A 24,858-nucleotide genomic window follows, 5' to 3' on the forward strand; every position below is an offset into this window, starting at 1 on the left:
TCCAAATATTTCATGCAATTCCTACAAAACAAAACCATCTAAGATATATTTAAGCAAACATGAATCAAATTTAAAGTAACATCTTCCTGATGATAGCAAACACATTACTAAGAAAATATCAGAAAATACGAACACAGGGAAATGCCTTTAGTTATTAAAAAGAGAAAATGCAAGGGAATTATATACACACAATCCAGCATAGTTACTTTTGAGAAGGAGAGAGAGGGATACAATAGGGGAGAGAAACAAGAGCTGCCTCAAATGAACTGATGATGCCTTATTTTTTAAACTGGGCCGTAGGTTTACAAGGGTTCATCATTCTTTATCTGTACCTTTCTATCACATATACATTTTCTTTTGTGTTAACTGCACGTAGGTAAAGTGCAGGTCACAATCCTTCACTTACTAGAAATTCGTAGAGTTAGATGTATTACATAGTTCAGAATTTTTCAGATTTCTGAAAGCCAATTCTACTTAGAAAGGTCTATTTACTATATTTACAAAACAACACCTGGGCTGTCTAAGGTAGCATCTATAATCAAACACATTCTTGATTTTTGCAGCAAAGTATATAAATATTCACATCAAGTGGGGGTAAAAGTGTTAGTTCTGTTTCTGGCTTTGCAGTTTTCAGAGCTTTCAAAGATTCGAAATTGTGGATATATGATTGTAGACTTGTCTAGGATTAAAAGCACAGTTAAGTACATTCAAATAATGACTTACAGCTATGCAGCACTGACCAAGTTAATTTATCTTTCCTCTCATGTAAAAAAATGGAAATGGGATAATAATATCCACCTTGTAGGGCTGTGGTGTGGACTAAATAACAATCTATGAAAGATGCTTAGTTCTGTGCCTAATACACTGTGCTGCAGGATATTAGTAGCTATGCCCCAAACAAATATATCTAGCACTTGAGAAAACAATATTATACAAGGTTAAATAGACTTCATATTTATATACTTATATGGCTTAGGGGAAACTTGGCCCACATTGCTTTACAGTTTCTTTCAATGCTAATAAAGACTGTTCTTCAAAGAGTAGTTAAGTGTTAACAAAACTCTGTTTTCACCATTCACAATAATCATAAAAACTCTCAAAGGTTCTACAACTACAGTATCATAATTGCTTATGACATTTACTCTTAGGAGGAGACCCTAAAATATGTCTATTCCAAATGTAAATTCAACTCCTTTTAAATTTTCATTGAAATCTAAGTGTGGAGATAATGCAGGCTCTTGATTATTCCTGTTTTTATTTACCTTCTGATAGGGATTTTCCAGATTACTTATTAATTGGTGAAGGGGCAGAGACTCAAATGGGTAGATTTAATAAAAACTTAATTAATAAAAAAAAATTTAATCTCCTAAATGTCATCTTAATAACAGGTGCCCAGGATACTAGTTCGGCAGAGTTGGCAATCTTAAACCTGGAGAAGCTACTCTATATCCCCACTGAATTAAACACATATTATAAATGCAACAGTAGAAGAAGTAACTTTTTTTGTAATAAGAGATTACATGAAAAGCTCAGTAATTTAAGAGAAATCTAGAATAAGATTAAGAACACTTCCTCAAAACTACTGAATACTCTGCATTCTGTCTACTCAATGGATTAGAGTACCTGTGTCATACTATTAGAGTATGACTAAACATATATTTAGTCAAAAAAAGCTTACGTATTTTATGCAGTAATTAATTACAAAAGCAAAGAGACCAACTGTAAGGATGTAACAAACTAAATCTGAGTCTCTTAATATGTTTAAATACAAATATTATTATATTAGTGGATCCACATTTAACAACTGAATTTTATCATTAAAAGTAATTTTTAAAGTATTTCATACTGTATGACGGATTCATGTTGATGTATGGCAGAAACACAATACTGTAAAGCAATTATCTTCCAATTAAAAATTTTTTTTAAGTATTTCATATTAATATCATCCTACATATTTAAAAGTAATTTTCAGCACAATGATAATAAATCTATGCTGAGAAAACATCATACTGAAATTGTTGATTTGAGTTTACCTATAGTTTCTTCTACTCTTCTTGGACATCAAGCCAAATACTTACTCTATAGATTCTTGTGTTAAGTGTGTCTTTTTCTCCATTTTTTATTTCTTACCACTTACAGACGGATATGTCTTCATGATCTTTTTGATTAAAAGAAACTAAATATATGCTTCAACATGTAGAGGGATTCTAAGGTAGCAGAACAGCTTGCTGGAATGCTTTGTCACTACCCTACCTAATTTTTGCAACAATGGAATTACACTGACACTAGGGTTACTTAAGGCCCAACTCATCCACAAAAATCACATTCCTTCATTTCTTCCTCTTTGTCTGTAATTTATCACAGCATGCCGATAGTTTAATTAAGGTTCTTTCTTTCTCCATTCATATGCAAGTAAGTCTGGTCGATTATTACTATCCTGCTGCTGCTACTGCTGCTAAGTTGCTTCAGTCGTGTCCGACTCTGTCCGACCCCATAGATGGCAGCCCACCAGGCTCCCCTGGGATTCTCCAGGCAAGAATACTGGAGTGGGTTGCCATTTCCTTCTCCAATGCACAAAAGTGAAGTCGCTCAGTTGTGTCTGACTCTTTGAGACTCCATGGACTGCAGCCTACCAGGCTCCTCCGTCCATGGGATTTTCCAGGCACGAGTACTGGAGTGGGGTGCCATTGCCTTCTCCAGTTACTATCCTAAAACTAGTTTTTATTCTTGTATCTACCCAAAACTCTGTTACTTTCTTATACCGACTATATGGAAAGGCTTAAAATTTCATTTCTCATAATTTGTTAACTATAGCTAATAAAATTTACTTTAGGTATTCTACTATGTCTTCCTACCAAGTATACCTGTATCTAAACACATTATTAAAATATATATTATTGTAAACATAATGCTTGCTTTTATTTCTCCATTTAATTATATTAGCATATTGACTTCCCAGGTGGCTCAGAGGTAAAGACTCTGCCTGCCAATGCAGAAGACAAGGAGATGCGGGTTCAATGCCTGGGTTGGGAAGCTCCCTTGGAGGAGGAAATGGCAAGCCAGCCCAACATTCTTGCCTGGGAAACCCCATGGACAGAGGAGCCTGGCAGGCTACAATCCATGGGGTCGCAAAGAGTTTGACTGAACATACACAGACACATTAAATTTGCATATTACATGTGAAAAAAATCTATCGAATGGTTACATTATCTATGAATTTTATTTAAGACATTATTTTGAAAAGGAGTATTCTGTCAAAGGTGAAAATATATGGTTAATTACCTCAGCTTCAGAGTCCTTCAGTTTTTGAACTTTTTCTTTGACCTTCATCTCAAACACCTGTTCCATCTCCATCTCCATCTTCTTCATTTTAGCTACATGTTCCCTTCTTTCTTCTTCCATTTGTGCAAGAGGGCTCCTGTTATGAACATTAAAGATATTCATTAAATGTCTAAAAATGAAAAGTGTAATACAAAACTCTGAAACAGTGATGAAAACAAATGAGCTGCTGTATGCCATTACTAAATTCTCTTTCCTTTTTTTTGAAAACAAGCTTCAAAATAAGCTTTTAATTATTCTGACACCACCTTAAATAACACAGAAAACAGATTTGAAGTTTTATATATGAACCTATGAAAAAATTCTTCAGAAACTTTTAAAATTTATAAATATTTACAATCTAGAACTTCCTTCCATGAAGTTTCATAACTTGAAGTCTCCCTAAACCTAATGTATATCAAATCTAAAGAAAACACATAAAACAGACTGTAGAAGGAAAATTAAAAAGAAACATTCCCTAAATACACTCTCAAAAAGAAAAACTAGAAGAAAATTAATTTTTACACAAAATTTTAATATGAAAAATGGTATTGAGTTAATGGAGGAGGAGGAGGGAGGGAGGCAGAAAAAAGAGAGTATCAGAAGCAAATGAATATCCTGACATTTCTGAAATGCCAGAAAACAGACATTAAAAAGTAGTTCACTCTATTAAAGTCCACAGACTCAAATCTCTGCACAATGTTTTCCAAAATTTTATGTTGAAAAATACTACAAATATGCTTTATGTGAAGGCTAGTATACTTATAGAGAAAGGAGAACGGCAAAGTATCAGTAACCTACTACAGTCCCAGAGAAGAAAGAAAAGTGGGCTCTGTGGCCTTCAGGATCTCTAAAAACCTATTCAAATACACTGGGACAGCTTAAAAGAGGCAGGCCCTTTTCTGACTTTGTTGATAAAACACGTATATTGTGCTTCCACGAAAACAAGCTTTGACCATTTAATTGCAAACCTAAATTAATAAAGTGGTTAAAAAAGTTAAATTATGGCTTAAAAACAAAATAAGGCTTTGTATTTCATCTATAACTTCAAGGCTAGTCACTTTAATCTCGATTTGACACACTCTGATTATGGTGACTTCTCTCCTTATGAGGCTGAATATTTCTGGCCATCATAGCACTATTCTTCCCTATCAAGGAAGAGAACAAGAGACCGAGATGGAATATATATCAAATGAACAACAGGACAGAAAGAACACTGCCTACTGATTTTTCTTAGCAAAAAGGAAAGACAAAAATGTGATGTACCATTGTGACCAAGAGGATTTGTTTTTGCAATCAGTGTAAGTTAGAGCAAAATGTTACTTAACTAAAGGATACTTAATCAAAAGAACAAACGTGCAGTATGTTTTAATAATTAAACAATTAATCAGAAGTTCTGAAAATGAAAATAAACCAAACATTAACTTAGGAGAATCAACATTTAAAAAGCTAGGTAAGCTGGAATAAATTTTAAAGTGTAAATATCATTGTTTCACTAAAAGCTGATATATTTATGGCAGGTATTTTTAATATAGGAGCCTCAGATCTCTTGGGCAGTGTCAATGAATGTCCTGAAATCACACAACAAACGTGTGTGTTTGTGTTGTGTGTTCATACAAGCATTTCTTCTAGTAAGGGTTCAAAGCTTTTGTTTATTTCTATAAAACTCACTTCTGCCATTCTCCAAAACATTTTTAGGCTCTAGAAAAACAATACTCAAAAACGATTTTTGAATTGGCCATCTTAAATAACTGAATATGTTAAGCAACTTAAGATTATCCAACAACACTGCTGCAACTTGAAAATATATTGTAAACATTAAATAAATTATAAGGAAACACTAGAATTTAAAAAATAAATTAAAATTCAGATGGAATTGTGATTTTAAAGTTAAATATATATTCCCACTAATAATAACCTATCTATAAAATACTCTTTAATTTCATCCTTGGGAGGAATAAGCCAATCCATATAAATGTAAAGAATTTGTAGTATACTTTGCACATGAAAAGGCTACCTACCACCTTACTAAGAGTGAAACACTGTCACCTAAATTATCATTTAAATAATTCTTAGAGGAAAACAGAAGATTGTAGAGCTTTGATGTTTTAAAATTTGTTTTTAAATATTAAAAATCTTTATGTACTAAAGCTGCTTATGTCTTTGGAAAAACAAATGAAATGTCTTCAAGTGTGCCATATCTAAAAGAACAAAAAGTACAGAGACTTAGCACACACCAATGCAGAAGAAAAAGGTAACCCTCTCCAGTATTCTTGCCTGGGAAATCTCATGGACAGAAGAGCCTGGAGGGCTACAGTCCATGGGGTCACAGAAGTGGGACTCAACTTGGTGACTAAACAACAAAACACACTTACAGTAAACCATAATAAAAGTAGCAATTAAAAGCAAACCCACAGATTTTACAATAAAGGGGCTCAGCTGGTAGAGAATCCAACCGCAATGCAGGAGAGCTGGGTTCAATCCCTGGGTTGGGATGATCCCCTGGAGAAGGGAAAGGCTACCCACTCCAGTGTTCTGGCCTGGAGAATTCCATGGACTGTATAGTCTGTGGGGTCGCAAAGAGTTGGACACAACTGAACAATTTTCACTTTCACGTTCCTAGAACAAAAGTCTATGGCCAAATTTGTTGAAGATAGTTAATTTCTTTTCCAAATTCTGTTAGTAATCCCTATACCAACTCATTATGAAAGTAAATATGCTATGCAATTATCTTCTGACAGTCTGCTCAAATTTCTAAACCTATTTACATATGCATACTTTCAAAGAGATGTTCAATATTTCACACTTGAGATACTTTGTCTTTCAGCTTTGTAAAAATACTTGCCTCCTAACCAAGGGTGACATTCCAGTATTGCAAGAAAACGGTCACACATATAAAAAATTAATTTTTTGAAGACTCTTACCAGTCAAAATGCTTTTGTAAATCTAATTGTTAATTAGCATCTCAATTCTAGTCATCTTTATTAAAGTGCTATTTAGAAAACCATAATACAAAAATGTGTTTATAACGTAGAAAACAGGAAAAAGGATAACTTTTTGTCATCACATTTTTTCAAATGTAACTTTATTAGATAGCTAGAAAAACCATTTAAATTATTTCATTGTCTGCCCACTTTTTAATGAAAATGCTTGTTGACACACACAAACAAGCTAAAGCTTATAAACTTAAACTTGTCAGAGAAATTCAACATAACTCAATCAAAAAAATTAAAAACACTCGGTAAAAGATTTTTTTAAAAACAGGCCAACATAACCTGAACATCATATTAAATCCTCAAAGATGCAACTTAGCTTCTTTAAGGGATCTTTTCAAGGGGATCCTGAAAGATGACTTACCCTTTTCACATGACCAATAACAGAATCACAGCAAGGACCACATTTAGGGCTGACCTAAGACCTAAGGCCCACCTACCGTGGTTGTGTTATACGACCTACACTTTGGTCATATGAATGTATAAATGCTCAAATGTATTACATTTTGAGCATAATGAAAAGACAACCAAATTTCATTTAAATTATATATGGTCTTTCCTGAAGAACTCATTAAGCAAGTACATTTACATACTTTTTGCTTCTTAGTTTGGTGGTTTGGTAGGTCACTATGTATACAAACATGTAGCAATTTTCCTACAGCATTTTCCAAAAGAATTTCATTTAAATTAAGGATTTCAAAGAGCAACAAAATTTTCCAAACATTTTGGGAAACCATAGTTACCAACATTTTATTTTGCCAAGTGCGAGTGTTAAAACTAAACATAAATAAAACAATACCACCATATTTTCATGAAAGGACACATGAATAAGAGTAAAAGATGTAATTTAAAAATAAAAAAGGGGGGGAAATTTCAGAAAACTGTCTTTCTATATCTTTAGATCAATGAAAACTTTGTCATGTACCAAAAGAGTTATGAGGATTACCCTTTGGAAACCTGTATTTTCAGTCATTTCTATGAATTCAGTTATTGATAAAGATGGAGAAGGGTATAGAAAACAAAAATAAAATTAACATATGGAAAAAGGTAACCACAACTTAACCATCTCAATAAAGCAAAACAAATATAGAAATAGAGTGAATCACACAAGTTTTTTGGCTTCCCAGGGCATGTAAGTTATGTTTATACTATACTATATTAGATGTGCAATAGTATTATGTCTAAAAAAAACAATGTATGAAAAAGTGAAAGTGTTAGTCACTCGGTTGTATCCGACTCTTTGTGACCCATGAACTGCAGCCCACCAAGCTCCTCTGCGGAATTCTCCAGGCATGAATACTGGAGTGGGTAGCCATTTCCTTCTCCAGGGGACCTTGCCAACACAGGGATCAAACTTGGGACTCCTGCATTGCAGGCAGATTCTTTACCATCTGAGCCACTAGGGAAGCCCATAAAGAACACTATTCCAATTTTCTATTGAGTAGCCAAGAGCAATTTGATGTCAATGAAATAATATGATTTTTTACTAAATAAATAATACCATTCCCGGAGGAATCGATGTATACTTACTTAGTAAGTTGCCCTTTATTCTTGTTATTATCAACTCCATTATAAGTCACAGCTGCCAGTTTTCTGCTCCGGTAGTTCTCATAGTGTACATTATTAGTGACATCTTTCAAGTCCTGCATGTGTGTTCTGTCATAAATAAAAGACACATAAAGAATTTGCTTTTATTAAAAAAGCTTAGGTGTAAATTCAAAATTTTAGCAAACAAAAAGTTCAGACTTGAAACTTTTCAAGGAAGACAGCATTTATCTGTCTTCACTTATATGTAAGGGAGAGCAAGATACCATGAGCTAACTTGACATTAATGGAAATTTAAGTTCCAAATTAAAGTTTAGAAGCCATAAATTCTCTCAAAGCAGTTACTAAAGAATGACACTGCTAGAGAAGAGTATTTACCTTTATAGTATATATTGTATTTTACTAGAGAAGGAAAAGTAGATTAGTTCCTACTGAAGTTCACAAACCTAAAAGAAATTGCTTTCCTTAATATTTCCTTAATGTTACTAATATTTGAGTTACTGATATTTGAGTTTTTATTCAGATTAATATACAGGAATACATAGATTACATATCAAGTTGGATTCAAACTGGGAAATTTTAATTTTGAATAAATTCCTGTTTATTCCAATTGTCCGGTAAATGTAGTATTTTGGTTAAATGAATGTCTTGCTCATAGCAGACATTATCTATGATACATAAAATCAATATATAGGAGATATCTATACATGAGACAATTTTACCATTCCCTTGTGTTTTAAAAGACTCCTGTGAGCTGCTTTACCAATGCAATGTTCTTGGATATACATAGTGTGGCAGTACTCTGTATCATTTTATCTTCCTTTCTGCCATCATCCATTCCTGCACTTCTAATCTCCTATCTTTCATCTCCACCACTTTACCAAAACTCCCTTATGAGAGACAAACATGAAGGTGTTATTCTGTTTTTATTCTGTCTGGTAGCCAAGAAACATTTACCATTTCTTTTCCCTTTTGTGATGGCCAATTACTATGATCCATCCTCTACTGTACATTTTTGTGCAGTTCTCTGATAGTTTACTCCTCCTATTTCTAAGACTGGGTTTTCCAGAAGCCTCATTGTTCTTTATACTCTGCCCCTTGATGAATATACACTTTCTATGGCCACTGGAGTTATCTAAAGCTCTATCCCTCTCTAATTCTGTCAAGTCAGACAGTTTCTTACTCCAAGCATATCCAATGATTGGGACTGAATTTGTCACTGACTCTCAAACTTCAGAGTTCTTCCATTCTGCTTTGGGAGCTCTCCTGGCAGTCTTGAAGTCAAGCCACTTTAACCCAAGACAACCTTCTCCTTGGCTGCCAGTCTTTTCTATGGTACCAGTATATGTGATAGGTGACAGCATATAACCTCTTCAACTATACTGTAAACATCCCCTTTTACAAAAAACATGCCATCACCTTTTGCACTCTTGCCACAGAGCATATAATGGGCTCTGAAAAAACTGATTTGGAGCTGCGATGTGATAAATATTGTTGATTTTCTAGGACACACTACCGTTTTCAATTTCTCTAAGCAGAGAATAATAACAACAAATAACCATGCCAGTATAAAACAACCTTTTTGTAATTTTAAATATCATATATTATCTCATCAACGCAACATTAAAAAATCATTAAACAAACTGAGGTAAGTACTTAGTAGCTGAAATACAAGATATATAAAATAAGGTGGACTTAACTAGCTGTTAAACTATTTTTGTTAATGTCATTGAACACTTTAGATAATGAAAGATTTTTCCCTTTCACTAAAATAACCTTTTTTTATTATTACTTGGTTCTGGTATTTATCTTAATCCATCTTAAGGCAACTATTTTCATAAATCCTTCTCTATCTGGTTCTGCTCCATGAAAATATACCACTTAATACTTACTCTGAATTTCTTTAATACATTTAAGTGTTCTCATCATAGCATATATCCACTTGTATATACAAATTATGTAATATTATATAATTTTAGAATTTTTAATATTTCCACACATGTATTGTCTTGTTGCTTTCCTGTAGGAATGGTCCATTTGCTTGTAATGCCTGTATACTTCTGAGTCCCACTCATCAGAGAGGAAGCTGCGTAACTTCAAATGTTCAAAGTCTGGCTAGTAACTAGCTTTCCTTTCTATAGTATTTTAGGTACATAGGGAATTATTGATTGTATATATAAAAAACACATAAGACAAAGTTAAAGATTATCGTTGCTTCAAGCACTAGGTAAGTAGCATAGATTTAAAATTGAGAAAAATAATAAAATCAGAGGGAATGCACTGGAAATTGATATTTATGAGACATTCTTTACATATATAACATCATCAGAGATTATTAGTTCTTCTGAAGTCACATTTTCAAAATAGAAAGGAAAGCAAAGAGATCGTAATAGAACCTGAAGTGTTGTATTCTCAAAACCAAGGGAGCTGAACATCCTTTCATGTGCATTTGCTCTTCTCCCACTGTGTGAGGCCTGGCCACCGCTGTGGCTGAATTAACACCATCATCTCCTTTCTATCCGAGCATCTAGTCATGAGTTCTTTTGAGAAAAATCAATTACATGGCAATCTCAATTTCAAAATTCACTCCCATCTCCTGTATATTTCTTGAGGTAGCAGTTTGACTCAAATTTTCCCCCTCACTTTTAAGAATGATCTTGTTGTTGTTCCATGATTTCCAATTATCATCAATATTCCTGTTACTTCTAAATAGCTAAAGAAATTCTTATATACTGGGAAAGTGGAGACTAGTATGAAAATGAAGAGACATCAACTTAAGATGAACATCTAAAACTGGAGGCTGAAGAGAATAGTATGTATTGAGGGTCTGGAGAAGCAAGCATGATGAGAGAGGAAAAAAAGAGCAAAAGGGTATGAAATAGCATGAGGAAGGAATTTATCTCAACATGAAAACAATGAGGTTCATTTTGATCCTCTTTTTGTTCCCTGTCTCTGCGTCTTTTCAACTTTTTCTTCAGAATTTCCTCTCTGCTGTTAATTTTCTAATTCAGGTCCTGGTTCCTCTAATCAGATTTAACTCAATGTCCTGTTTTCACATGCTTTCCTTCTCTCTCATCAGATGTACAAGGTACAATTTAGGACTAACGTTTTTCCCTCCTGGGAGGAAGATCAGTTTTTCACAGTGTTTCAATAACAAAAATGCTCCACTCACCAGCTACTAAGCTGTGTATCTTTTAAATATTTGAAGTCCAGCTTCTGACCTAAAACTTAGCCTTCTCTTCCAGTTTTCACGAGCTTTTCACATTAAAGAGGAGCAAAAGCCTGTTCCTTTCTACTTCCATATTTCTTTCAGTATTAAACCACAACACAAAGTACAATGACGGACAGACCCATTTTCCTATGTATCCCTAGCCACACAGCCTATTTTGTATTTTTCCTCTAGAGTTTAAAACCTTGGCAAAATAATACAAATTTGTCTCTAGGCAGTGCTTGCTTCAGTGCTAGAATGAAGACACCAATTTAAATTAGCTAAATTTATAAAAGACAAAAAACTAAATTTGAGACTAATTTTATCGAGGGAAAGAAAAATCTGTGTTATTTTCATCACTGCTTACACTTACCTTATCAACATATTTCTTAGAATTGTAAAATCACAATGTTCACCGTTTTCAACTACAAAAAAAAAAAAAAAATCAGACCATATGTATTACTTCCAATAAATCCATTCTTTTCAAAGGAAACTCGGTGTTAACAATGAGAGAATATACAAAGTATTAAATACCTTATCAATGTTTCATTAAGACTTTAACACTGTAAAACAGTACTTAACGTTGGGGGTCAAGGGTGGGTAAGGAATCACTTTAGAAAAACCTCAAGTTAACCAAAATGAACACCTAAGCCAAGAACTTTAATGTTCTTTTTTTTAATGTATCACTAAAAGAACACTCTTGGAGGGGGATAACCTGAAACTAAAGATACAAACAATTTACTCTGTGCAGATTTCTAAGGTCTATACTAGTTTTAAAGTCTCAGCTTAGAAACTGAAGGTTCCATGGTGATGACAAGGGCTGAGAGTGAGCACAGTTATCTCTAGTTGGGAAAGTCACTCATAAGAACATTAACTTGGAAAATATCCTAAAAATTACATATGTTTTCAAAGTAATATCAACAAATTATAATCATGACTCAATCTTCATTCCAAGTTACTATAATACTGAAGATTAAATATTAGTATAAACCAGTATAATGAACACAAATTTCGGGGAAACATATCTAATGCCAAGAAGGCTTCCAAGAACTGACTCTATAACTAAGATTATATTGCTGTTTAAAACTCCTTAAAAAAATTGGTATAGAGGATCTCTTAATAACAAACTTTCTTGCTCTAAAGATGTGATGCCAAGAAGTTGACTTCTGCCCTGAAGAAAGCAAAACGTAAATGTTTTAATTGGGCTTCTGACAGTTGTTCTCATTCTTTAGGGTCCCAGACCCAATTGAGACTCAGATAAAAATGACAGGCCTTTTCTCCAAAATTGTTTTCAATTTCAGAAGGTTTATTAGATCCCTTTGGAGCAATTTTTGAGCCCCAGGTAAAGAACCCCTGCACTGTAAGTGTGTTTTCAAACAAGAAAACAGGAATAGGCTTAATGGTGGGGCAGAGGTGGGAGGATGAATACTGACAAGTGGCTTCTAAATCTTCTAAGATTTAACACATACTTGCCTGACACAGCAGGACATAAGGTCTGAGAAATTGAATTTATTTAATAAGGAGATGAGGCTCAACAAAACTGAATTCAGACCTCTGAAAATCTAGACTATATCAATGCAATATGCATATTATACTACTTACTAAATACAAATTTTTTATAACATTTGTGAGATCTTACACAAAGCCATTCACTGAAGAAAACCTTACCTTCCGCAACACCCCAAGGATACTGCCTTCCTCTGACCCTTTTGCCATTAACTTCAATGATAGTATTACTACCTACCACAGCAAGAGGTAAACGGTCCTATAAAACAAAGCATTTTTGTTCAAATACATCTCTGTAGTCCTCACAAATTCAAGAATAAAGAAGTTACATTACTCAACAGGTAAGCAAACAATATTATTACCCCAACAGTTTTGCATGCACTTTTATAGGTCATTCAATTACTATTTAGTAAATTGCCATTGTATGGCATTGTTACCAATGTAAACAATAAACAAAATTACACTTTCACTAAAATTTAAGAATACTAAGGCATATACTGATCAGATTATTTGTTAAAGCATCATTCCAAAAAGAAGTGTTCCACACTGGAAAAATTTTAAAGGGTAAAAAATATATTGTCAGCTAGAAGGAAAAAATGAGACTTGTGGCTAGTTTGTCTACTTGATCATAAATCAACCTTAAAAGCCCTAGAAGCAGAGAATGAATGTCATTAATCAATATATCATTTTTAGATCCAGGGTACTTAGGAAACCACTGTAAGTTAAAAATATAGAAAATTATGTCGGAATGGATTTTTGATCGATTTTTATAAAAGAACAAAATAAAACATATTTTTGGCTCTTAAAGAATAAGCATAATAGTGCTTAAGAGCAAATCCTCTGCCTTTTCATTATGCTTCCCCTTTCATTCCCATTACCTGTTTGTTTCTAAGGGGGAAAATTATAAAATATGAAATCAGTTAATTGAAAACCATCTGAAAATAAGAACTGTTATTTATCTCTCTATTCCATATAATGCTTTATTATACGTAACAGTCAAACAACAAAGTTAATCATAAAGGTGAACTAAATAGTCAATAATATCATTTATTTTGTTAAGTCAATTGTTTAAAAACACTTATATATGTATATGCCACATGGCATGTGGGATTCTTAGTTCCCTGACCAAGGATTGAACTTGGGACCCCTGCAGTAGAAGTACAGAGTCTTAACCACTGGACCATCAGGAAGTCCCTATAAACAATGCTATTTCTAGTCTTTACAGCAGCTACTATAGTGTTTCTAAGGCCCTAAAACATGTTAGTATATGTATGGGAATGAACCTACCTTTATCTTTTTAACAAGCTTATTTTCTTCTTCATCATCTGTCTCTGGGAATTCATATATTTTAATTTTATGTTCTTGGATTTCTTTCATTATCTAAGATGAAAGAGGAAGTTAGTAAAAGAGCACCACATATAATTTTAGACATTAGCTTTATTTTTATTATACTCTTCTTAAATTCCTGAGTCTTTAGCTCCAGTTCCTTTACTGTTTTTCGACAATGCAAAATGTAATTTAAAACCAAAATAGTATGCTGGTGGTTTTTTGTCTATAAAATTTATATATAAGTACCATTCTCTAAATCCAATTGCTTCAGAAATGTTAATCTTATAAGGTTACAATACCCAAAGAGTTCTAAAAATGATGTAAGATTCCAGAAATGGCTTCACTAGTTGATTTCTACTCTAGTGGTTTTGGGTCATTTATTTATAATGACTGAGATACCTTTAGACAAATTCTTACCAACTATTTTATTCAGCTGAATCAACAGAGCTTAAACTCACCTAAAGTTTTTAGTAGAATTGAGCAAAGGTAAATAAAATTAAGTATAGCACTGGCTCTAGGAAAAAAAGTGTGCACTTATCAGAAAATATCCTTGCATGTACATGAGCATACACACACATCAAGGAGCAAGAGATAAAAGATCAGGCAAGCACACAGGGAGAAAACATGCCCTGGAAATTAAGAAGCTAATGAATTTATAATAATCAATGAGAATACAGAAAAAAAGAAAGACAACTTACTAGTAACATCAGAAATGACCTCAAATTAATTTATTTTGTCCAAAATCACTCTAAATTCAAATAGAATACAGACATCCAAATAATGTTGAATACCTACCCTATTCAAACTTATAATAAATAAACTGATGGCTAATAAACCTAAAACTAGTTCCCTGTCTGTACTGGTAGTTTAATGCTACACTCACTACCAGGGTTCCCAGCAGCACTAAAGGGGCCTGAAACAAAATGTGCTACATGGTTACCAAAGCAGACAGAATTGCCATGGAACTAAACAAGACCACATAGCTTTTATAACTGGGTTATGTATCTATTTAGAAAAAAAAAATCTAAGAATAAATGAGGTGTCAGGTTATGTGTCAACCTAATGTTGGCCAAAAAGTTCGTTCAGGTTTTTCTGTAAGCTTTCTGAACATACTTTTTGGCCAACCTGATACATGACTAGAAGAAAAAGGAAAGACTAGTAGCTAGCTCTAAGAGCAATGGCTTTTAGTCAGAGGTTGTATATTAAAATAGCCTGAGTGAGTATCTTCACAATAACAAATACAAAATTATCTTAACCCACAAAAACAACTAGTAGAACTATGGTCCAATAACTCATTTTGAAAAAGTTCTCCACATGACTCTAATAAACACCTCTGGTTAAACACTCCCCCCACCCTGCTTTTTTTTAAAGAATAAATAAAGAAAAAGTAAATTGACAACCACTGCAAGTGACCAATTTGGAAGTAGAGATCACTGCTTATTCACCTTTTTTATTTCTTCATTTTTAGTACAATTCCAAATTAAGATAAAAGAGAAATATTAGTAATATTATATGATTAGTATCTGAACTTAGAACAGCAAATTACAAAATAAAAATGGAGCTAATAAATGTAAAATAAAAAATTTCCTGGTAGAAATATCAGATACTGTAAAAATGATGTAGTAAAACATTCTAAAAATTTATACAGATTTAACACAATTTCAAAGCAAATTTTCACAGGTTTTTGTTTTTCTAATAGTTTTCACGTTATTCTAAAATTCATACTGAAAAAGATGAAGAACCAAAGTACTTTGTTACAGAAGACTAGAAGGACAGTAAGAGATAATAAACTCTAAGATCTATTTTAAAATATTACACAACTTAGTCTCAATTTAAAAAAGACATACAGTGCTAGATGCTCAGCTGTGTCCAACTCTTTGCGACCCCATGGACTGTAGCCTGTCAGCCTCCTTTGTCCATGGAATTCTCAAGAATACTGGAGTGGGTAGTCATTCCCTTCTTGAACCCTATACTGCAGGCAGATTCTTTACCGTCTGAGCCACCAGGGAAGCTCTTAAAAGATGTAACACTGGCCTAAAATTTAAAAATAGGCCACTAGAATAGGAAAGTAGTTTCAGAAACTGACCCTAGATTTCATAAAATACAATATATGATAAACCAAACACAACACTGAGGGAAAACTAAACCCCTGCTTTAAAATGTTCAGCTTTTCTGGAAAATTGAAAGTTAAAGAAATTATTAGGTACCACCTTAATCCAAAAAAGTTTTTAAAAAAATAATGACAATGCTGGTAAGGCACTGGAACAAACGTACCTGTCATAAAAGGAATTTTGACTGTTTTATTGGGAAAGCACCATGACAAAATGGGGGGGTGATAAAATAATTATACCCTTTTAAAAGTAATCCTCTCCCCAGGAATTCAGTCTAGGAAAGTAATTCTATAAAGGGTGTGGAGAGGGGCAGTGGCGCAAGCTATACAGAAACATCTAAAATGGGGCTTCCCTTGTGGCTCAGCTGGTAAAGAATCCGCCTGCAATGTGGGAGACTGCCTGTGGGGAGGGGTGGTGGTGGAAGCTATACAGAAACATCTAAAATAGTCTTATTTAAATTGACAAAGGATAAGGGCATTATGGTTTCCCAGGTGGCTCAGCGGCAGAGAATCCACCTGCCAACAGAGGAGGCACAAGAGACAGAGATTCGATCCCTGGGTCGCAAGATCCCCTGAAGTAGGAAATGGCAACCCACTCCAGTATTTCTGCCTGGAAAATTCCATGGACCGAGGAACCTGGCGGGCTATAGTCCATGGGATCACAAACAGTTGGACACAACTAAACAACTGAGCACACACACAGAAGGGCACTATGATAATACTTATGGGCTCCTAGGAAAAAACTAAAGCAGGAGACTATTTTCAACAGTTATTTTTAATACAGTGTAAACAACCACACACACACAGTAAAGTAGCAGGAGGAACACACTGTAACACATCATAATGAAAATATGAAAAACTGCAAATTACATGAATAGTATTAGAAGCCTAAGAATTCCCGAACTCATTTTACTTACCTGTTTCTTAAACTGTTGGCATTCCTCTGGTGTGAGTGTGTCTGCTTTGGCAATAAGTGGAATGATATTCACTTTTTCATGCAAACGCTTCATAAACTCAATATCCAATGGTTTAAGTCTGAAATACACAATATTTAATATGACTGGATTGACCAATTTGGGAGAACAGATTTTTCACATTCCAATGCTAAAATTACATACATTGGAACTACGTCATTTACTCATCAGATACACTCTCTAAAGATGTATACTGGGCCAGCAACAGTTAGGAAGAACAGGATTTCAAGAAGCACTGGAATGCCTAAGAAAGCTTTGACTCCTGTCTTTTAACACCCTGGTCACAGCATGTGGGCCCGAAAGAAGAATCAGAAAATCCAGAAAGGCTCCTAATAAGCTTTCCTACAAGAGACCCTGCTTATCTCTCAAATTTGGGAAACCTGTTATGTTTTTAAATGAAAAATTATAACCTTCTTTTACCTCTTGTTACCCAGTGTATTTCTCAGAGAAGGGGCTCAAAAGAACATCTTCTTCATCATCCCTTTTATTCTTTACACTCTAACTATTGCCTCCACTTGGCCACTATACTTTCAAGGCCACCAAATACTTTCAGGCTGCTAATATAATTAGTTAGCAACAGCCAACTCATAAACACTGTGGTGTTTAATGGTATTTTTTAATTTGTCCATTATGCAGCACTGACATTACTCTATCACAAGCTGTTCACCTAAGGTAATTTCCAGGATCCTCTTTGTAAGCTAGTCCCTTAAAACCACTACAATATTGTAAAGTAATTAGCCTCCAACTAAATAAATAATAATAAATAAATAAATAAAAAGGTACATGCCTCAGAATTCTCTATTAGGTCTTTTCTTCTCTACATTCTATGAGCTTATCATTAACTACAACAACTTCTAATAACCTTTATGGGTCAATAACTCCCAAGTCTTTATACCTAGCCCGGATCTCATTCTTATGTTCCAGGCTTGTGTTCACCTGATGGAAATACTACTCAGACATTCCATTTTGGCATCTCAAAATCAAAAGTTCATCTGAACCCCCAAATACCCCCTCACCTTCTATGCTTTCTATCTCAGTAAGTAACACTTCAATCCACCCTGTTACTCAAAGCTGAAACCCAGGATTCAGGTTGGATAAACCTCCTTCTATTTATCCATTCCAAAGATTCACCAGGACCTGCTGAACAAATAAAAGTATTTATATATTTACCTGCTTTCCATTACCTTTGGTTCAGGCCATCAAACTTTGATAATGACAAGAATCTATCTGGTTTCCCTCAAAACCATGCACACTGCAGTCAGTATGATGTTTCTAAAATCCAATTCCAATCAAGTCATTCCCTGACTGAAAGCCTTACTAAAGCCAGATTCCTTAAGTGAGTGTGGCCTACGAAGCCTGTGGAAATATACCCTCTTCAGCTGACCTCATCTCTCAGCATCCTTAGCATTTTTGCTACTTCCTACTTCCAATATGCCAGCCTTTTTGAACTTCTCACAATATCTTGAAATCACCATACTTTGGCCATATTGCCTTGGCCTGGAACAACTCCATTCCCATCCTCATTCTAGCTGTCTTGCCTAATTCCTATTCGTCCTTTCAGTTCAGTTCAGTTCAGTCGCTCAGTCGTGTCCGACTCTTTGCGACCCCATGAATTGCAGCACGCCAGGCCTCTCTGTCCATCACCAACTCCCGGAGTCTACCCAAACCCATGTCCATCGAGTCGGTGATGCCATCCAACCATCTCATCCTCTGTCGTCCCCTTCTCCTCCCGCCCCCAATCCTACCCAGCATTAGGGTCTTTTCCAATAAGTCAACCCTTCGCATGAGGTGGCCAAAGTATTGGAGTTTCAGCTTCAACATCAGACCTTCCAATGAACACCCAGGATTGATCTCTTTTAGGATGGATTGATTGGATCTCCTTGCAGTCCAAGGGACTCTCAAGAGTCTTCTCCAACACCACAGTTCAAAAGCATCAATTCTGTGGCGCTCAGCTTTCTTCACTGTCCAACTCTCACCTCCATACATGACCACTGGAAAAACCATAGCCTTGACTAGACGGACTTTTGTTGGCAAAGTAATGTCTCTGCTTTTAAATATGCTATCTAGGTTGGCCATAACCTTCCTTCCAAGGAGTAAGCGTCCTAGCTTACTATTCTCATTTCCTCTGAGAATTCTTCTCCAACCTAAAACTAGAAGCCTAAGGGATCACAACACTGAATCTGTCATACAGTAACCACCTACTTGTGTATTTGTTCTTCCCATCTTCTCACTAGAAGATCCTTAAGAGCAAAAGCCTTTGTCTCATTCATCTCTTCTGTAATATCTAGTACAGTACCAACACTTGAGAAGGTGTTCAAATATGTGCTGACTAAAAAACTAAGCTGCTGTAATTTTCCTTACATCTTTGAATAACTGTAAATGAAAATCAGCTATTCCTCACATGCAGAATACACTATAGACTAAAAATTAATATTTAACAAAATAAATGAAGATAACAGCAGTATTTTGCATAGAAATACAGTATTCCTTAGCTTTGATAAAACATGAGGAAAATGGAATAAAGATCTAATTTCATTATAAATTTTATGGACTAATATTTTAAAATAAACAGAAAGCCCTTGTTTGAGTTCTCTTAGCATACTATAGTTTAATATATATACTGTTGGATGTATTGGGGGGGGGGGTCCAGAAACTAATGAGATACTCATTTTTTACTGATGAATAATACTATACTTCTTTGTGGTAGTGACGTGCTGACTGGCAGAAAGACAGGGTAAGAAGGCAGGAAGGCAGATATGGCGAAATGAGACAGCTTCAATTCTAATTCTCATCTTAAATCCTTTGAATTTTGATATTAGCATTCAGAGAACACTACAGAAAGAGTATGTGGCTGGAATAACACTATATTTATCTATAAACACCACCCTTATCTCACTAGTGGTAACTGAAAAACCTTTCGATTTTGAGAAAATATTTAAGTTTTTGCCTGTTTTTCATCAATCATTACATAACAACACTAAATATAAAAGCCATGGCTCAGTCAATCAGTCTCAGATTTGGGACTGACCTGGTGTTTCAGTGGTTAAGAATCTGCCTGCCAGTGCAGGGGACACAGGTTCGACCCTTGGTTTGGGAAGACTCCACATGCTGTAGAGCAACTAAGCCCCTGCGCCACAACTACTTAGCCCATGTGCAGCAACTACTGAAGCCTGCACGCCCTAGAGCCCATGCTCTGCAAGAGAAGGCACTGCAATAAGGTGGCCAAGCACCACAACTAGAGTAGCCCACACGCAGCACTGAAGACACAGCAGAGCCAAAAAATAAATAAATTTTAAGAAAGAAATATGGACCACATAAAATATACTTAATTATTTTCTCTATATTTTTTTTAAAAATCTCACATTTGTTAATTTTTAGAGTTCACCTTCCAGATTATATGCAGGACAAAGTTAAATCACTACCAATACCACCTCATTAAACTGGTGACAGAAAAGAATTCAGTTAATCTATAATTTTAATAAATCTTAATATAAAATATTAAATTGTAATCCAAGTTAAGAAGATTTTACATTTAAAGTAAAACAACATTTACAGAACATTTATTATTTCAACTTTCCAAGAGTAAGATACTTGAAAATAGCCATGACAAGGAAATCAGGGAAGTCAACTTCTCAAACATAAAATGACAGGGCTGAAGAATATTAAATCAGTTTTTACAAAATTAAACTTTAGATATAATCTTTATAAAAGCCCTGATAAAACCCTCTGCCCTTTTAAACTAGAATACAAATTTTAAAAGCTTACAAAATGCCAACAAAAAACACTTATTTCACAACAGATTACATTCTGGTTGAAATTTTTCCTCTATCCATTTAATTTTATTTCAGGTCATCTTTTCCAACAAATCTGATTTTTAAGTTTTGTTTTGTTTTTTTTTTAACACAATGGAAACTCCTTTATAGAATTTCTGAAAGATAAACTCTTCCCTGGTGACTCAGACACTGAACAATCCACTTGCAATGCAGGAGACCCAGGTTCGATCTCTGGATCGGGAAGATATCTTGGAGAAGGAAATAGAAACCCACTCCATATTCTTGCCTGGGAAATCCCAGGAACAGAGGAGCCTGGTGGGCTACAGTCCATGGGGTCGCAGAATTGGACATGACTGAGCGATGAAACACTCACAAAGAGAAAAAACTATTTAACACCTCAAAGCCTACAGCAAAATAAATAAAATGAATAGAGGGCAAATGACAAATATTTATTAAACATACATATGTATATACATTTCTAAGGGGAAAAAAAATCTGTATAAAACTGCCACTTTTTTCAAAGTGGCAATCAAAATTCAAAAAGTTTGTAAAAACATCATTTAAAAATTCAAGTTCCAAGTCAGTTACCAACCACTGAACAAAGGAAATGAATCAACAACAGCTGAAATCACAAATTAACCCTTTGTTCAGTTATGACACTTGGTGGAGTAAGGGACACAGAAAATACACTGCTGGACCAATACATAATTACTCCAAAAACAGAACCTCTAAAAAGAGAATCCAGGGACTACCCAGGTAGAAAGGTCATAATTCCTCTACTCTGCTGCCTGGAATTTCACTCTTTAGTGAGCATGGAATTTGGAACTCTCTACAGAAAATTCAATGTCATATTATGTCACTTAATCCACCGCAGCATATACCAGTAGGCAAAACTTTGTTTCATTTCTAAAAATAGTTAAGCTGACAAACTACTCAAAAGCACATTGTTATACATAATAAATTAAAATCTGGAATTCTCATCCCTTGTGACAAACAAGAAATGGTCCCAAACCACTACACATAATATCAAAATTTTTTCTTTGGAAAAAATTGTATTTCCCATGCAATTTTAAGGAATATATTTCCCCTCAGGGGATAAGAGAAATGTGATTTCATGAGAATTACTAAATGTTGGAGAGAGTCCAAAAGATCTAAAATAATAAAAAGTGGATATAAACTGACAAATTTCTATTGCCTTAACTACAGGTTAAGATTTTACTTTGTTGGCTCTCAGGAAAAAGCCCTAACAAGTTATATTAGAATGATAAATATATACATACAAGAAGAAACTAACAAGTTCTCAGAAAAAAAACTATACAGTATGGTATTTTGAGGGTTGTTTTTTTTTAGCCTTTTAAATAGATAAGTCAATTTTGGGCTTTAAGTAAATCATTTTCTGAGAATACTATAGAAGAATATTAGAAATGAAAAAGAAACAGCTGCACCACTACAATCAGACAGTGCAAAAATGGTAAACTACAAAATTAAGGCTTTCTGCGCAACCAAGATGGTGATAATGGCCACTAGCCTATCTAGGCAAAAGGTGATGAAGAAAGCAGAAAACAAAAGAGAAAGTACGCTTTTGAAAGTGGGCTTCCCTGATAGCTCAGTTGGTAAAGAATCTGCCTGCAATGCAAGATATCCCGGTTCAATTCCTGGGTCGGGACAATATGCTGCAGAAGGGATAAACTACCCACTCCAGTATTCCTGGGCTTCCCTTGTGGCTCAGCTGGTAAAGAATCTGCCCGCAATGCAGGAGACCTGGGTTTGATCCCTGGGTTGGGAAGATTCCCTGGAGAAGGGAAAAGGTACCCACTCCAGTATTGTGGCCTGGAGAATTCCATGGACACTATAGTCCATGGGTCAGACAGAGTCAGACACAACTAAGTGACTTTCACTTTCACTTGAAGGAACTGGTTTACAGTACTGTTAATTTGGGTATTAGATGACTAATGCTATTTAGTCTAATGCTATAAAACAGTCCAGTCCCTTTTGGTGGAGTGATAGTGGAGTTACAATCATCAGGGGGTGGAGTTATCATTTAACCAAAGACTAAAGAAGCGGGCTTCTCTGGTGGCTCCGATGGTAAAGCATCTGCCTGCAATGTAGGAGACTCGGGTTTGATCCCTGGGTCAGAAAGATCCCCTGGAGAAGGAAATGGCAGCCCACTCCAGTACTCTTGCCTGGAAAATCCCATGGATGGAGGAGCCTGGTTAGGCTACAGTTCATGGGGTTGCAAAGAGTCGGTCACAACTGAGCGATTTCACTTTCACCTTAAAGAAGAGTAAGTACAAAGATCTGCAGTTGACGATAACACACGTATCTCCTCAAAATGACAAAGAAATACAAACAACCAAAACAGGAGTACAGGCTGGCCATACAAACAAACAGAACAATCAGATCAGATACATGTCTAAATACTCAGATCTTAATTTTAACCTCCCAGTAAGTAGAAGGTTAGTACTGATGATACGATACTTAAATAATTTGACTGTAACAGCTAAGGGGAAATAGAAGATCAGTGAAATAGATTTAGTGAAGAAAGAAACGGCACATAAGAACCTTGGTATTTAAGTTTTTTTGCAATGTTCTCTACCAGATGTATAATAAATAACATCTTTGGAGTTTCTTAGAATATGTCTAAGCTAGTTGTTATGGCTGTTTCTCCTTATTTGATTGTTCAATCTGTGGCAGACTGGTCAACAAGAAAGCTAAATCAGCCACAATGAGACATCAAACCATGATGAAAACAATATTCCTCTCCATGAAGCACAGAGTCTTAAACATGAGAAACTAAGAAGTAAAATCATTTTTAGCGTGGCTAGGACTTATGTTTTTTATAAATCATTTTTATATGGAATTTGGAACTTCACAAGTAAAAACGTACTCCACAGAGATGAGGATTACTAACACATGTACCCAAAGATGAGTAATAATAAAACAACAAAAAGGTTATCAGAAGTATCCAGGTACTAACCCATGTCCTGAAGGAGCAATGAAGTATAAACAACACTGCACTCTGTTATCAGGCATCTGACGTCTGTTCACTCTAGATTCTGCATTTAGGTAGTCCTCGAACTTACTATCAATGTAGTCGATAACAGGCTGCCAGCTGTAGAACGCAAATAAATAAAATAATTAAGTTGAGATTCCACATATGAACGGTGTTTCCCAGATGGCTCAGTGGTAAAGAATCCACCAAGATCCCTAGGTCAAAAAGACCTCCTGGAGAAGAAAATGGCAACCCATTCCAGTATTCTTGCCTAGGAAATCCTATGGACAGAGGAGCCTGGAGGGCTACTGTCCATGGGGTCACTAAAGAGTCAGACATGACTAAGTGATTAAATAACAAAAAACACACTTTACAACATGAAAAATTACATCCAAAGAGTTTTAGATTTCAAATGAAAAGATTAAACAACACAGAAGCCTCATTATGAATTTATTTAGGTATTTCAAAAGTTGGAAGAAATTTACTTCAGAAACAATGCAGAACTCAGAGAAAAATTAAAATTTTTTATAAGCTCTTAATATCTTATTTCCAAACAGAAAGTCATGGATGTTTTCTTCACTTACAACTTGCAGAAAAACTGAAGGTCTAAAATCATATTTAAATTAGGGTGTGACAGAAAACAGATAAAATTAATAGCAGAGAATCAAAAGTTTCAAATTTCTTATAATAATGAGAATTCTTTTATCTATGTTTTAGAGTTTATCTTCAAAATAATTCTATGGAAAGTGTTATCATCATTTTATAGAAAAGGAAATCAGTTCAAAGAAGTTAAGCAACAATGACAAGTAAGTGGCAAAGTTGATATATGCATCCAAGTCATATTCTTAAATTTCAGTAACCATAGGTGAGAAGATTTAAAATGTTTAAAAAAGTCTAACCAGCCCTATTCCCAAATGCAATGGAAAGCAGTAGGGACAAACCCTTCTTACCAATTACTATTATCCACTGCATCTCCAAATCCTGGGGTATCGACTATTGTGAGCAGCAACTGAACACCACCTTCTTTGATTAAAACTTTGGATTGTTCCACCTGTAAGAGTCATTGTGTACAGATATTAATAACATATATTATATCTGCGGTTTCCTACA

General features: G+C 34.8%; 1 protein-coding gene and 1 non-coding gene across 10 annotated transcripts in view; both read right to left on the reverse strand.

Moving 5' to 3' along the window:
* The window catches only part of SEPTIN7 (septin 7), a 93,764-nt gene that overhangs the window by 4,726 nt on the left and 64,180 nt on the right, over nucleotides 1-24,858 (reverse strand). For all 9 annotated transcript variants that reach the window (XM_081534240.1, XM_081534244.1, XM_081534243.1 and 6 more), the window contains exons 4-11: nucleotides 24,699-24,799; nucleotides 23,734-23,868; nucleotides 16,927-17,044; nucleotides 13,858-13,950; nucleotides 12,733-12,829; nucleotides 11,438-11,489; nucleotides 7,842-7,967; nucleotides 3,283-3,418 (exon numbers count right to left, since the gene is read on the reverse strand). In XM_081534240.1, coding sequence (XP_081390366.1) covers nucleotides 3,283-3,418; nucleotides 7,842-7,967; nucleotides 11,438-11,489; nucleotides 12,733-12,829; nucleotides 13,858-13,950; nucleotides 16,927-17,044; nucleotides 23,734-23,868; nucleotides 24,699-24,799 — 858 coding nt within the window. The remainder of the gene's footprint in view (nucleotides 1-3,282; nucleotides 3,419-7,841; nucleotides 7,968-11,437; nucleotides 11,490-12,732; nucleotides 12,830-13,857; nucleotides 13,951-16,926; nucleotides 17,045-23,733; nucleotides 23,869-24,698; nucleotides 24,800-24,858) is intronic.
* Nucleotides 13,688-13,760, reverse strand: TRNAR-UCU (transfer RNA arginine (anticodon UCU)). Its single transcript has one exon. It is a non-coding gene; the product is annotated as a tRNA-Arg (tRNA).

Source organism: Giraffa tippelskirchi, chromosome 10 (genome assembly GCF_054371585.1).
Source record: "Giraffa tippelskirchi isolate mGirTip1 chromosome 10, T2T-mGirTip1v1.2.pri, whole genome shotgun sequence".
In the NCBI taxonomy this organism is placed as follows: Eukaryota; Metazoa; Chordata; class Mammalia; order Artiodactyla; family Giraffidae; genus Giraffa; species Giraffa tippelskirchi.